The 16358-nt window shown below is 36.1% G+C and overlaps 2 protein-coding genes across 2 annotated transcripts; one reads left to right on the forward strand and one right to left on the reverse strand.

Moving 5' to 3' along the window:
• The first annotated feature begins 3875 nt into the window (after positions 1-3875).
• LOC122057408 (vicilin-like seed storage protein At2g28490) lies at positions 3876-6324 on the forward strand. Its single transcript, XM_042619489.1, has 5 exons — positions 3876-4408; positions 4508-4689; positions 4836-4916; positions 5025-5435; positions 5534-6324. The coding sequence occupies exons 1-5, from the start codon at positions 3886-3888 to the stop codon at positions 6086-6088; spliced, it is 1752 nt and encodes a 583-aa protein (XP_042475423.1). The 5' UTR covers positions 3876-3885; the 3' UTR covers positions 6089-6324.
• Positions 6325-10927: 4603 nt separating this feature from the next.
• Positions 10928-13974, reverse strand: LOC122057695 (beta-1,4-xylosyltransferase IRX9-like). The gene is made up of 3 exons (XM_042619902.1): positions 13145-13974; positions 11971-12196; positions 10928-11287 (listed from the first exon to the last, which is right to left on the reverse strand). Exons 1-3 carry the CDS (start codon positions 13825-13827, stop codon positions 11126-11128), a joined length of 1071 nt encoding a protein of 356 aa, XP_042475836.1. The 5' UTR covers positions 13828-13974; the 3' UTR covers positions 10928-11125.
• Between the last annotated feature and the right edge of the window lie 2384 nt (positions 13975-16358).

A 16358-nucleotide genomic window follows, 5' to 3' on the forward strand; every position in this document is an offset into this window, starting at 1 on the left:
ATTAAAAAAAAAAAAAAAAGGGGTCTTTGTAACCTTATTTTTTTGCCCAATTAGTTAATGTAATTTTCCCCTTTTAGTGAGGGTGAAACCTGTTATTTCACGTGTATAAATTAGGAACTAGCAAAACAATGATAACTATTAAAAGTTGAAAAAATCACTCTCAATTAATTTTGAAAACCTTCTTTTGCCCCTGACTTAAAGAACTTTAAGGATTAAGACAAAGCCAATCAAGTTTTTTTTTTTTTTTTGATGAAAATAAAAACTTCATTAATTAAGGAAGATAAGAGAGAACATTAATGTTTGGGTTAACAGTGTTAATGTAGAGCCTATTGTTCATAGCCATTTTAGCTAAATTGTGCATAACGATTACTGCATTGTTGTTGGGACTGAAACAAAAATTGGTTTTAAACAAAACATTATGGACATCAAGCAACAGTGGTAATGAGCTCCAGGGCCACAATTTAGTGCTCCCCTCAGAAAAAAGATCTTCCATCTCCTTAGAATCATTTCAGATCTCTTCTATCATCCATCCTCCATCTGATGTATGTTTCATCCCATAGAGTATACCCCGAGCATTGACCTCCAAAGCTTGTCCCGTTATCATATAATTAGCATATAATGAGACACTTTCCTTCATTTATAATGCGAGTAGCCCATCTAACAATATTTTTCCTAGGGTTAATGATTGTAGAACATATCAGTAACGTTGGCGTAATGCTCGGAATTACCCAGATATGGAGGTTCTTATTATGATTAAAAGGTATTTGTTTTTTTTATTTTTTGGTAGAACCATGAAGAGAATACAAGAGAATAGTATATGCTCTAACAGTATCTATAGATGTATCATTCGAATAATCCCATTACTAAGAGTATGTTTGGTAAGCGTTCTCAAGATAGGTTTTGGTTTTAAAACGTATTTGGGAGTGAGAAAACGAAGAATAATTGGCCATCAGAATGCGTTCTAGACCCATAATCTATTCCGAGAATGCATACCAAACCCAGCCTAAGTAATTAACGTACACATTCTTCATAGAGAATTACCATTTTCTTTTAACAAGAATCGCATGAAAATAAAGACTTAGTTTAGTTTTTCATTTAGAAAAAAAAAGGCTTAGTTTAGTGCTTACCCACGAAGAGAAAAATAGCATATGAAGACTTAGAGTTGCTTGCATGTTGAACATGAAAATCTTCTTTGAGGAAATGGTCTGGATAGATATGTGATATAAATGGGTTGGCGAATGGAGAAGATCTATAAAATAATAGTATTTAAGATGAACTTATTTGTATTCAACATTTTAACAAATCTTAGTTCTTGACAGATTCAAATTGATAATAAATTGTAAACGATCTAAAAATGAACCCAATTGATGAATTCAACCATTCAAACCCATAAAATGGGTACCATCCCTATGAGGCTTGAATTGAATTGCCCCAGTTGGTATTAATAAATGATGGGGCCATCCAATTTTTTCTAGGTCGTCTTCTTTCAATTGAATGGCTTGAATGGCCACAGTTGGTATTCACATGGTAAGAAAGAAAGGGCTAAAGAACGGTCTCAAGTCGTGTGACCCTCACCTTTATGAAATATAGAAACATACTCCACATTCTGTTGATGTCCATGTGTGTCCTCTCATCATGGTTTCAAGTATCGGCATCGTATTGATCGTATCCATAGTGTCATATTGACATCGGCTGACACTGATATCCGACCTATCCAAAATGGTTACCTGTATCATTTTAGGCGTAAAACAGTACAAAAATGTACTTTTTTCAAAAAGCAAAGGCAAAAGTGACTAATACGATACCAATCCGGATTGGATCGCTATCATATCGTTATCGCCAGAGACCGATACCAAAAACTAAATCCTTGTTCCTCATTGGTTCTCATGCAAGGGCCATGCAATCAGAGACATTCTTCCCTCCCCAACCCTCCAAAAAAAAAAAGGTGCTTAATAGAGAACTTGGTTGTGTCCTATACTATTGGTAGGTATACCCCTAAAAATAATGAGTGTATTTTGTTTGAAATTTTTATTATAAGATTTTTTTTTTTTTTTGATAAAGAGAAATTTCATTGAAGATTGGAAACTAGAGGAGCACAAGGCATCCTTAATATAAAGATCAAGAAGCCAATGAGTAGAGTTTGGCCAAACTGTCATACTGGTTATCGACTGGGCCTTCTGAGCTACAGAGTGAACAAAGCCATTAGCCTCTCTAGAAGTAAAGAGGAAACTACAAGATTCAAAATTGACAGAGAAACGCACAATGTCTTGAAGAATATGTAGCATTTGTAGAGGGGGCGACTTCCCAGAATTGAGGAGAAGGGAGATCACCTCTTGACAATCAGATTCAACCTGTATGTGATAGAGACTAGCAGAAATAGCATAACTCAACCCTGCTTTGATTGCCATAGCTTCCCCGATAGAACTGTTGCCGAAAATTGCTGCCTCTGAAACTGCAAAGATGAGAGTGCCGGTGTGGTCACGAACAACATAACCAAGACCCCCTTTCTAAGCTTCCAAAGGAAGAGCTGCATCGCAGTTCATGACGGAGGTATGTTCTCTAGCTACTATGCTAAAGATTCCAACTGAAATCATTTGATTGGTAACCCATATAAAGCCCCTCAAAACTGAATTCTACAAGCAACCAAGAAGCTCACCCAAACATAACTTAGAAGCAAAATGTCACTGGGCCATGATTACTCCCTTGCTTCGAGCCCAGCTTGTAAGGGCTCTCCGCTACATCTAACTTTAGGCCATTTGGAAAACACTGCAACTACAGCTGCACTAGGGCAGTGCTAAGGTGAGTCAAAGTTAGCCCAGCCCAAGTATGTAACACATTGGGCCAGCTTGATATGGGCCTTGGCTATCCATATATGGGCCCTGATCAGCTTCTTCAGAAAGAGTGATTGACATTCTCATCCCAATCAGAATATACAAAATATTTTGTACTTTTAAATGTAGAATATTATTTGTAGAGGCTGGGGCTCGCTACCTTGTTGTGTGGCTATTGCACTAGCATGGGTATCAATCAGGAGTAGGGTGGTCTTTTTGCTACCCCTACGTCTAACTCAATCATAAATAAAGAAGGGATATGGAGCTGGGGATAGCTACCTTGTTCTGCAGCTATTGAGCCAGTGTGGGTACCAACCAAGGGTAGGTTGGTCTTTTTACCACCCCTATGTCTGGACTCAATCATAAATAAAGAAGGGATGTAGAGTTGGGGATCGCTACCTTGTTGTGTAGCTATTGCACCAGCATGGGTACCAACCAGGGGCAGGGTGATCTTTTTGCCACCCCTATGTCTTCAATTATAAATAAAGAAGGGATATAGAGGATGATATTGTTTAAAGAATTAAAATAGATTGGTTGAAGTGGAGAGATATGTCCGAAGTGTTGTGTGATCGATGTATTACCTTAAAGAAAGAAAATTTTATAAGACAATCATCCAACCAACTATAGTGTATGGAACGGAATATTTGGTGTAGCAAAGATGAACTTGCGGTGGGGCTATAATTTGGCCTGTCCCAAAAAAAGGGCCCAAACATGGGCCCTACATAGTTCCGGGCTCAAAATGATGATCTTGGCCCAGCCAAGACTTCTGCCATTTTTCCTCGTCGGACAGTCGGATCTTCACCCATGACCCAACTTACCGTCGAGCAAATATGAAAATCCTTTCGACCCGGCAAGAAAAGCTGATCGTAACTACTATAACTACCTTAGTACATGGATCGAAATAAACGGGTAAGAACTATCATGTCACCCATCCACGTGACAGAATTCCGTCACTGCATGAAGAGTATCAAAATTCTCTAATTTAAGACTCTGTCTGGTCTCTGAGAGAAAGAAAATCAGAAACCCGCCAGCAACCCCTCATAATCCTGCATGAATGTTACGTGTCAGTTCTCATTACCACTTCACCCCCACCTTCTTCTTCTTAAACACCCAATCTCAGTGTCTCTCACTGTCCACACCACCAGAAGCATTTTATTTTGGTAATAGAACCCAAAAAGCGAAGAGAAAGATAGAAAGAGAGAGAGAGAACATAATGGCTACGATCAAATGCAGAGACATTCTGTCACTGTTTCTGTTTGTGATCTTCTTCTTCTCACTTCCCATGGCAATGGGATATTATGATGAAGAAGGAGAAGGAGAAGGAGAAGGAGAAGGAAGAGAATGGGACAGGGGAGGTCAGGGAAGGAGAGAAGAGAGAGGGGACAGAAGGGATATGTTCTTGTTGCATCGCTCGCAACGGATTGTTAGTACAGAAGCAGGGGAGATGACAGTTGTGAGAGGCTTAACAATGAAGGGCATGGAAAACCCAATTCATATTGGCTTCATCAACATGGAACCAAAAACCCTTTTCATCCCTCAGTACATCGATTCCAACTTGGTCCTCTTTGTTCGCAGGGGTACCCACTTCCATTTCTCTCTTCTTCCCTCTTGAACTGGATTAATATATGCTTTCATTAACGACTTTTGTTAATTTCTGCAACTTGGGTTTGATGCAGGGGAAGTGAAGATCGGGTGGATCCACAAAGATAGTTTGGTGGATAAGCAATTGAATACAGGGGATCTGTATACAATCCCAGCTGGTTCATCATTCTACATGTTGAACACAGGCGAAGGCCAGAGACTCCAGATTATTTGCAGCATCGATACATCCGAGAGCATTGGACGAGGACCCTTCCAGGTTCTGTCGTGTCTCACTGATCTAATCTTCCTTCTTTCACCAAATCTCCTACAATTATAAACAAACCCCTGTGAATGGCCAAGAAAAAAAATCTTTTCTTGGAAGTCAAATTTATTTATTTTTTTTCACATTTTTTCTCTTTGCAGTCGTTCTTCATCGGTGGAGGAAGAGATCCCCAACCCGTGCTCGCCGGGTTTGACCCCAAAATCCTCTGTGCTGCAATGAACGTAAGCTTCCCAAGAAATTTCATAATCTGTCATCCTAAATACTACCAATAGGTATGGAAATCAAAAACAGAAAGCCTTAATTAAGCTGATGATTTTCATTTTTTGCAGATCACTGAGAGCGAATTGGACGATTTCTTGACGAGACAGACCCAAGGACCTATACTTTATGTACCGGATGCGCAAACGCCAGGCAATTGGGCCTCCTTCATGCAATTGAAGCAACGGGAGAGGTTAGAAGCTATGGAAATAGATGAAGACGACGAAAAGGTTACACAAGAAAAACGAGAAGAAGAACAGGGAACATGGTCATGGAGGAAGCTCTTGGGATCTGTGATAGGAAAGCAGCAGAACAAGGAAAAGGAAGGGAAAAGCACTGTAGGATCACACCACCCTTACAACATCTACGACAAGAGCCCTGATTTCCAGAATAGCTATGGATGGAGTCTCGCAGTGGACAAGCACGATTACCATCCTCTCAAACACTTCAACATCGGCGTTTATCTCGTCAATCTCACTGCGGTATTTCATCAACCACCTTGCAACCACATGAAATTGAAGATCGAATCAGTTCTAGAATTTTGATCTGACGTATTTAATTTGATATGAATTGAATTCAGGGATCGATGATGGCGCCACATGTGAACCCAACAGCGACAGAGTACGGGATCGTGTTGAGTGGAGAAGGGTCTATACAGGTGGTGTTCCCGAACGGAAGCTCGGCCATGAACGCGAAGGTGCGTGAAGGGGACATATTCGTGGCACCCAGGTACTTTCCCTTCTGCCAAATAGCTTCTCGTGAAGGGCCAATGGAGTTCTTCGGGTTCACCACTTCAGCCAAGAGGAACCATCCCCAGTTCCTGGTAGGTGCGAATTCAATTCTCCAGACAATGAGGGGTCCTGAGCTGGCCACTGCATTCGGTTTGAGCGAAAAGAGATTCAACAAATTGGTGGATTCACAGCATGAATCCGTTATTATCCCAACCGTACCAGCGATGCAACCGGAGGAGGAGGAACAGCAGCCGAAGGAAGAGGAGCAGCAGAAGCAGCAGGAAGAAGAGGAGGAGGTGCAGCAGGAGGAGGAGGAGAAGAAGGGTTATCATGATGTAGTGAAAGGGCGACTAGGTTCGTTCATGAGGAGCATTGAGAACGAAATGGTAATGGGGTTTTATTAGATTAGGAGTTGGTGAAGACACTGTAAGCAAGAAAACTGTGTCTTCATTCCATCGTCTTCTACTCCGCCATTGTAAAGGAAGGAGAGAGGGAGAGAGATCCTCAGTGTTTTTTTCTTTTCTTCTTTTCTTTTTGGGTTTTTCCTTCCAAGTACTCTTTGTAGGTCTGTGTCTTCTTCCAGCCCGATTCTCTGAGTCGTGATTTTGACGAATTTTGTTTTGGCTTCTGCTTTTGAAGATCTCTGTTAGCATCTCTCCCTCTCTCTCTCTCTCTCTTGCCTCAACCCCATGCCGCACGGCCTCCATCTCTCCCCCGCACCTTCCCCTTCCCCTTCCCCTTCCCCTTCCCCCAGCAACTGCCGCGCCCACCCCTGGACCCAACCCCGCCATTATTATAGAAGACTTTGAGCTCAATAGGGCCGGGTCTGATTGAGATATCTCCGCCCAGCCCGACCTTGGGCCCCGTCAGGGTTGGGTTGAGCCCTACGAACCCCAGAATGAGTGGGGGTTTTAAAAAGGGCAATTTAGTATCAAACCCTTATTCTAGGCCTATATTTACTAAAAACTCTCATACCTTTTATTTTATTTTTTTTCTAATACTCTCTTGCTTTTTGACTTTTACAGCTCTTTCTTCCCTACTCTTCTTAAATATCCAGATTATTCTTTCTTTTCACTTATAACCTATTAAACTTTTTTCAAATTGATTGGTTCGAATTGATTAGGAATGAAAATCAATGCTTTACATGGGTCTCATTCCTCCATTAGAGCGTGGTGAGTTTTTATAAATTTAAATCTCTTTTTATCGTGGAAAGATTAAATGATCTATATCGATATTGGTTGACAACGATACAAATCTAATATTTTTTTCAATTTTTTTTAATAATTTTTTCAATCTGTAAAATCATGTGTAAAATCATGTGTCCCAATTCTAACAGGGAATGTAACATTAAGTCAATACCATTCAAAATTAGCATCGACTAAGTCTGATATCGATCTAATATTAGTAAAAAAAATTAGATTACTAAAAGATATCAATCTAATATTAATAAATATATATATATATATATATATTACTAAACTCGTGATGATGAATGAGATAAAAATAATAATAATAATCTTGATGATGGATGAGAAAAAAAATTAATAAATATATAATATCTTTAAGTGACCTAATATTAATGTATTTAGAAAAAATATATAATAGAAAACTAACGATACGGGAGAAAGCCGAGAAGGAATTTAAGTTTCAATCAACAAAGTAATATTTAATAAATTAAGTAATAAAAAAAGGACAGCGGGTTGGTAGTTTTCTTAGATAAGTAAGAGCATGTTTTGAACTAAAAAAAAATTGAAAAAGTTTAATAGGTTACAAGTAAAATGGAGGGGTAATTTGGGTATTAAAAAGCAGAGGAGAGAATTTAAGTTTCAATCAACAAAGTAATATTTAATAAATTAAGTAATAAAAAAAGGACAGCGGGTTGGTAGTTTTCTTAGATAAGTAAGAGCATGTTTTGAACTAAAAAAAAATTGAAAAAGTTTAATAGGTTACAAGTAAAATGGAGGGGTAATTTGGGTATTAAAAAGCAGAGGAGAGAAAGAGATGTCAAATTTCAAAAGCAAGGGAGTATAAAAAAAAAAAAAAAAGGTAGAGGAGTTTTCATAAATATAGACTAAGGGACCGTTTGATAACGTTTCAAAAAACGCATTTCTGAAATAAAAACGGAACAAAAAATGTTTAATAAAACTGTTTCGTTTCACTTGTTTTCAGAAATAGAAATTGAAATTTCTACCTATTAATGGTTCAAGAAACGACCCAGGCGAAACAAGTTCGCCATTTCTGGAAATGACTCGTGGCCATTCTTTTCGCTGTTTACTATCGACTTCCAAAAACATGATTATCAAACACCTTCAATCTTGTTTCTATTTCTACTAACGGAAATTTATGTTTTTGCCTTTTCTTGAAACAGAAACAGCAGAAACGTTATCAAACTGGCCCTAAGTGCAGGGGAATGATCGTAAATTCCCCTTTTAAAATTCTAGCCAAGCCGTTTTGGTTGCACTCTTTTATCTCTGTGTAAGGTTGTTAATTTAAACCAAAATCAATTTATCGAAATAGAACCAAACTGTTTAAATATGAGGTGAAAAATCGACTAATTAATTGTGTAATTTACTATTTAAATCTATTTGATTTCAGTTTCTGTCATTTATATTGAACTGATTCAAACCAAACTATTTAAATTGGAACCGAACTGATTGACACCTTTTATCTCTATCTATTTGTTCTGATTCTACCATTTGGGAGACACGGGTTTGTCTATCAACAGGTTTGTAGATGTATTTAGAACATGTAACCTTCATCTAAAGTGGATTTTTAAAATTATTTAAAAATAATTTATTAATAAAAGAAATGTTTTTGTAGTAAACGGTTAAAACAATAAGGTTATCATTTTTTTCTTTCGGTAAAAATAAGGTTATAGTGAAAATCCTTTATATAAATGATATTAGAGTATTTATAATAAAATAATATTTTGTGTCGGAATAATTTTGTACATAACAGGGTAACTTAGGGGTGTCAATCGGTCGGTCCGGCTCGGTTTTGGTCTGGGTTGAGTCGGTTTCGGTGTGGGAAAGTTGAAACCGAAACCGAACCAATAAGGAAATTCCAGTTTCGGTTTGGTTTCGGTTTTGGTGCGATTTAGTTTCGGTTTCGGTGCGGTTTGGTCTCGATTTGTCTTCAGTTTCTTAAATCGATTTGTAACCGGGTTGGTTTTGGTTTTTGGTCCAGTTTGGATTCGACTTTCCATGCAAATGTTTGCAAAACTATGCAAATTTTGATTTTTTTAATGAATTTTGGAGTGTTTCGGTTTCTTACCGGTTTGGTTTCAGTTTCGGTCCGAGTTTTGAGCTGGTTTCGGTTTGGTTTTGGATTCATACGATTTTCGGTGCAGTTCGGTTTGGTTCGGTTCGGTTCGATCCGTGTTGTTATCGGTTTGGTCTTGCCAGTTTTACCGGTTCGGTTTAAGAATTGACACCCCTAGCGTAACTAGATCATTTCATGTGAGAGAGAGCGGAGAAGATGCTAGTTTACCTTCCTCCTAGGCGAGTCTATATCTTTTGCAACGAGCGATGTGGTTTGGTGAGCATTGGATGGTTGAGAGCATTTGGGTATGTGTTCTAAGAGCATTTGGGTATGTGTTCTAAGGGGCTCTTAGTTACCCAATGTTTACTGCATCGGTAGAGTGATTGCAAATGATTTTCACACCCTCTTAGACCCCTAGCGGTTCATTGAACGTTTTTCTTTTACAAAATTTTACAGGCAATTGCATTTTTTTTTTTTATAAGAGGAAGAGTTCTAATGTTCTATGAATGAACATATAGCATTTCTAATGCCCTCTCCAAATGTCATTTTTTTTTTAATTTAAAAAAATATAAATAAATAAACTCTTATGTGAGGACACATATCTCTCCTTATAAATATGTCCAATAGTAAATTGACTGAGTTTAATAGTTAAGAAACTATAATGATTTATTTTTCTTTAATAATTTAAGGAAAAGGGTTGAATATGCTGCTAGTTTTTTTTAAGTTAGTATTTCAACCAATGAAGAGATTGATAGAAGAATGATATTGTCGTCATTTCCAAAGGGGAGGGATTGAGGGAGAGTCGCATAGGCTAGGCACCCCAATAGCATGCTGAGTATTTTTTTCATAATTTAATTAATTTAATTATAAAACAGATAAAACATCACTATTCGATAATAAAGAGTTAAAACATCACTTTTCATTTGTCGTCATGATTTAGATTTTAGACCAAGTAAAATGTTCCATTTTGATAGTACCCTTCTAGATACTTAACCTAATAGGGCTTGACCTTTTATTTTTTGTTTTTATTTTTTGTTTCTTCTCCCTCTTTATCACTTTTTTTATCATTGTCTCTGCTTTGTACAAATTTATTACCATTTTTTTTTAAAACTCATTACCATTAGTTTCCAAGAAGACATGTAGCTTGATTTGGATTGAAAAGGGATGCTAGATAGTTTATGATCATTGACTACCATGTTTCTTTGTAGTTTTATTTCTATTTCTTGTATCAAGACCAAGGTTCTAAAATTTGAGATCGACCAAAGCCAGTATTGATTCGATATCAATTCAGATCACCATGGATCAGACTGTGTCAAACAGATTTATCTTCACTTTTTAATAAAAATCATTTTTATTATCATCTTTACCCTTATGCCTTACTAGTGGATAGATATCGAATAGGTCAAGATCGGAAATCAATCACGGTCGATACCGATCCAATCTAATTGATCTAATTGATCCAATCTGAGTTTTAGAACCATGGTCAAGACAATAGGGTTTTGTTGCTTACAAGGATTTTAAATTTGAAATTGGGATCAAATTGGTTGCTATCGATTTTGATCCGATTAAGATTAGAGTTGGTCAGAATTTGTTCTAAAAATCTTAGAATCGGATTCTCTCTAAAAACCCAATTATCTAGTCTCAAAATCTCTAGAATCAGCCACCATGAAACGTTCAAAATTGGGATTGGTCAAAGTCAATTCTAATATGAATCAACCGATTCAACCAATTCGGCTCCAATTTTTTATAACACTACTTGCTCATGAAGATCCTCGATCAGTTTGGTGATGGCTTTTTTTTTTTTTTTGAAAATTACATATTTAGAAAGAAAATCTTGTCACGACATGTGGTTACAATGTGTATCACTCCAACTAGGCTAAAACTTGATATATGATTAGGATCCTATATATGGGGTATTCTTGTCCATAAAATTTTAACCACCTAAGTTGTCACGTAAAATAAAATGATTCATAGTCACAAAATTTAAATATCACCAATGCGGTGAAGAAAAAATATCCTCAACCCATGTCATTTTTTCTTTGCTTTACAAAATTACAAAGTATAAAGAAAAAAAGTACAATTTAAAAAATTTAAAAAGTAAATCTACAAAATAAAAATAGAAGAAAATATTTGTTATAATAAAAAATTTTCAAAACACCAAATTAATTGTACTTTCTCTACTATCTTCCATTTGATGGAGAGGGTTGACTTGGGAGGTGAGATATAATTTGCCTTGGTATGTGAATATTCCAAAGCATAATTTTAGAACAGTCCCCTTCTGGGATTCCCTTTAACTTGGTCTCATCTTCCAGAACCACTTGCTGTACAAATTTCATGGGGTTCTGCATAACATAAATATAGTTAGTAAAACCTAGAGATTCCCCTTCCAATTCAGTGTTTGGTTCATCAGAAAAAGAAAAAAATAATAAAAAGGTCTAGAACTGGACTGAAGGTTTGAACTGCTTTCAACTTTACTTGGAAATTGTTTGGTGAAGTGGTTAGGAGGACCCAAACTTTTTGACAAATCTAAGTTAATAAATGGGGAGGAGGGAATCTGATTCTTAATCCAAGTGATGGAAACAAACACTATCAAATGAATTTTGCTAATATAAAGTATTTGTGAGATGATACTGCACATATACTGAAATATATCATTCAAATATTAAACCCAAATTTAAATCCAACAGGAAATCAAATATCGAATCCGAAATCAAATCTGATAGGGAATCAAATTTTGAATCCAAATTTTTTCCTAAAAATTAAATACGATAATAAGATTTAGACTCAAATTCTCGTCACCCATAATAAAGATAGAATCTCTTAATCTACGGGTTTAATGGTTGGATGAAACTCCAACAATAGGTAAAAGGGCATTTCACACTTCGTACAATAAAAGGGTTGAGAAAATAATGGCACCCTAATGGTTAATTTATATTTGAAAATAAAATCATTTTCATATTTGTATTTGTGTTAGAGGCTACTGTGATCTTAAACTATTGAGGCAGTAAGTATTTGAGATTTAGACCTGTGAGCTGTCTTGAACAGATGGGCGACCCCATCTCTCAGGATCCCAGAGAATGGAACTGTTGAAAGCAAAACTTGAAGTGTGAATTGGAGCCACAGGATTGGCCTTGTCATTTGTTCCTCTTGCATTCCATCCTATAACTAGTGAAGAATCACAAACAGGTCCTTCTATCACAACTCTGTTCCTGTTTGCAGATACCAAAGCTATAGGCCATGCACCAAAAACCCTGCAATTTCTCCAAAGTTAATGAACTGATCATGTAATTTGTAAAAAAAAAACAAAACAAAACAAAACAAAACAAAAAAAAACAAAAAAAAAAACAAAAAAACAAAACAAAACAAAACAAAAACAAACAAACAATAACCTAAAATAATATTGAAAAGAATGGAATACGCAAATAAACAATCATACAATCGTACCCGAAGATATTAAAACGTGGTTCAGTAAGATTGCCTACATGACTACGTCCACATTAAGATGAGATCTGTTTCACTATCCGTGGAGAATAGAATTATGATTACTTGTCCTTAACACTTCTCTCAGATCGATTTTAGAGAAAGAACCATTGCTATAAATATATAATCAAATCATATATATATATAATTTATTGAAAAACCCTTATAGCCTTAGAAAAAAAATTTCTCAAGGACTGCTGCCTGCATGGACCTGTCAGTTTATCGAGACCCCACCAATAACGAAGATAACACGAAGAATGGGTCAATTCCTCCGAACCCTTCAAAATCAGCCACTTATGCAAGTGACGGACTAGAAGACAGCATACCCCCCCCCCCAAAAAAAAAAAAATAACTAATCTAACCTCCATTTTCATGATGTGCTCATTGCAATGCATGATTCATCACTTTTAATATTTTTCTCTCCACATAGATATATCAGAATCCTGAAAAGAAAAAATAGTATTATACTCCTTCAGTTCTTCCCTGAAAAGTTGATCAATTTTAATATTTTCTAGAGACTTGCACTGAAAATCTGATTAAACTTGTAGTTTTAGACGATCAAAAGAAATGGGTTGGTAGTTAAGATCATCAAAAGAACTGGGTTGTGTCTTGTTCCATGTTTAAGATCTATCTAATCATGATTATTCTGCAAAACTATAACTAAGGCAAAATAAGAACATTTTTGAGGAACCATAGTAAAAGGGATAAGAAGTTCTTACTCAATTTCTCTGATTTCTTCAAAGAAATCAAGATCATAGAAGTTAGAAAGCGCCGCGAAATGGACGATCCCGCCAAGTCGATGCTGTTCTATATGATTAAGTGCAACATTTCTCTGATGATCCATTTCAGCTTCTGGGTCTGTAAAAGTTTGCCTTGAAACCAAATGCCTATACATGACTCCTGTTTTCCTCAATATCTCTGGTACCTTAGAAGAATCTGATTGAGACTCTACAACAATCCAAAGAAGAGGTGGAGGAACCAATTTTAATGTGGTACTCATTCTTCTCAGTAAAGCACTTTGAAGCCTATCATTTGATCTTGTGGGTGTAACAATAATCAAAACCTTTCTAGGAATCAATTCTAAATCTTCTGAAGCTTCAACTGGAGAAGATGAACTAATTGGAACAGGAACTGCCACGGGAGTTTCAGCCATTAAACTCCTATTCAAGGTCTCCTCTTGAGTAGTTGTAGTAGTTGCAGGTTGTATCATTTCCATTGGCTGTGGGGAAATTTCTTGATACTTGATGGATCCATTGGAGGCAATAACAAAACCAGAGAAGATTGAAGCTTTACTGGTAGGGGTGAAACCAGTGAAGAATCCCATAATGAAACACAAAATGAAATGGAAAGCAGCTTTCTTCCATAGCTGAACTCTTTTTTTTGATCTATCTAAAGAACCCATCTCCCTAAACACAAATAAAACCAAGGTTCATCAAAGGAACAATAAGGGTTATGGTTTTATATATTGGTTGATGAAGAAAAGCTACTTTGATTGTAATTTTAAAAAGGGTGGAAGCTAAAGCAACAGTTATAGGATTAGTACTTGTGAACTCAATGGAGGGTTTTATGTTGTTTTCTTTATAGGAATTGAGAGATAAGAAAACAACTCATTAGGTGAGGTTGAAACAACTTTTGAACATTTGGAATGAAGCAATTGCTTCACTTGGTCTTCTCTTGAAGTTAAAGAAACATAGAAAGGATGATTGGTATTTTGATCTGTCCTATCACCAACTTGCAGTTGAGATTGAAACCCATCACCTAAAAACCTTCTCTAGCTAATCTCCTATTGATTATATTATGTTGAGTTGGGAGTTAGGAAGAAGCTACTTTATTTGACCTCACAAGTCCAAATAGTTTGGCTTGGAAGTAAATGGTTTTCTAATTATTATATAATTAAGTATTTATGTGGGTCCCATTAAGATCACCATAGAAGTATTTGGGTTTTTGCATTTTTAGGGTCAGTTTCAGATGATTAATTCCATATTGTCAAGAAATTAGCCATGCTGAATCCATGCCATTGTTTAAATATCCAAGTGAAGGAATTATTCTATTCTCATGCTTTTTATAAGTTTTATTTTCATGTTTTCATTTTTAATTGCATGCTTTTGGGTCAGTTTCACGTAACTAACTCCGCGAATTATATTGATAAAAAATTGACATTACTTATTCTGAATGGCATCTCATTTTGTTTTTAAAATTTCAATAAATAAAGTATTTAATTTTGATGTTCTATTTTAGATGTTACTTCAATTTTCACATTTTTTTGTCATTAAATATTTTATTTTATAATTGAATTCGTAGATTATTCGCCTAATTGGGGATTGAGTCATCTCGGTCGGAATTGTAATGTTGTTGATTAAGGTGGTCAAGACTCATAAGCTATCTTCTAAGTGGGATTAATTTTAAATTCCAAATGACTTGGCCAATACATTGTTTGTAGTGAGAGTTCAATATGTGTGTTCTCATCCTCAATTATTTTGTCTTGTTTATGACTCTATGCATTAAAAGTTAATTACATTCATTCATTGCGTAACTAAGAAGAAGATTTGTTTCTTTAATGTGAATTAAAAACAAAGAAAATGAGGTGACTATCAGAATCATTGAAAGTTTCCAACACATAACTTTCTTTCTTAAGTCCTTTTAATTAACTTAGCTAAACTCCTCTTTAGTTGTATCTGGCTGCACAAGAAAGGGTCATGTTGCACAAGTGATCAATAGATTATTTCTTGGTTTGTGTTGGAACTTGGGAGTGGAATATTCTTTCTCCATAACCGATTAAAGCTTTTAGGTCGAGATGCAAATAAATCAGATGTGATCGGATCTGGATATTTCAAGATCGCATATGGATAGCCCTATATGGATACAAATACAAATCGAATTCGGATTTTCAACCATCCGTCTATATCCTTGACTTGTGTAACCCTGACATCTCCTCTCGATTAATACGATTCACTTTTAATCAATATCTCTTGGTTGCTTTAGCTTTTCTCATTCTCTAGAATATGTTGAATCTTCAAGAATCTCTAGATTATTAGCTACTTAATTTTTATTGTTAGTTGGACATCGATTTTTTTTTATTTTTTTGGGGGGGTGAAAAGTTGGACATCGAATCAAATCGAATAATTATTTTTCAGATTATTCAAATTCGAATTCAGATACCCTTTGACAAGATGCAAATACGATTGTAAATTAAATTCGAATTTATGACTATCTATTTACACCTCTGCTTTTAGATAACTGGCAATGGAATCTTGGTGTATCAATCAATTGGTCCTGGTTAGTTTCAGTTGGGCCTTTAGAGGCCAGGCATGGATATGTTGCAGTTTTGCATTCCCACTCACACACAAAGGCCCAAACTACTCCACCCCCTAAAAAACTTGTTTATATTTAACACCTATCGCACACAAGAATAGGGATCATTCATGTACGTTTCTAGTCGGGCTCTATTGGTCTGTTATGTAGTCTGTTAGTACCGGTCAAGCACCCATCACTCTGTTATCTTGCACCAGGAATGACCGAATATTAATTAGTTTGCCCTTTAACCCGGCACGATTAGCTAATGCGGAATTCGATTCCTTTGAGCATATAAAGGCTTTTTAGGTAGTTGGCAATGGAACCCATTTACCCTACAGCCCCCGTCGGCCTTAAATTGCACAGTAGGGCTTGAGATTTGAGAATGGATTCGCTACCCTATACGTTAAAGAGGAAAGGGTAAGAGTGAAGAAAGATATATTTGCCTTCTAACTAAGGCTTAATTTGATTGTCAAAAAATTAATAATAAAAAATTTGAATGAATAAATATTATATTAAATGAGAAAGAAGACAGCCAAAAGGTAGGAATAAGTAAATTAGTGAGAACCTAAATTGCACCATATCAACGTTAGATAGGGTAAAAGAAAAGAAAATACAAGGACCATAAAATCAAACCACAAA

Source organism: Macadamia integrifolia, chromosome 12, assembly GCF_013358625.1.
Source record: "Macadamia integrifolia cultivar HAES 741 chromosome 12, SCU_Mint_v3, whole genome shotgun sequence".
NCBI lineage: Eukaryota > Viridiplantae > Streptophyta > Magnoliopsida > Proteales > Proteaceae > Macadamia > Macadamia integrifolia.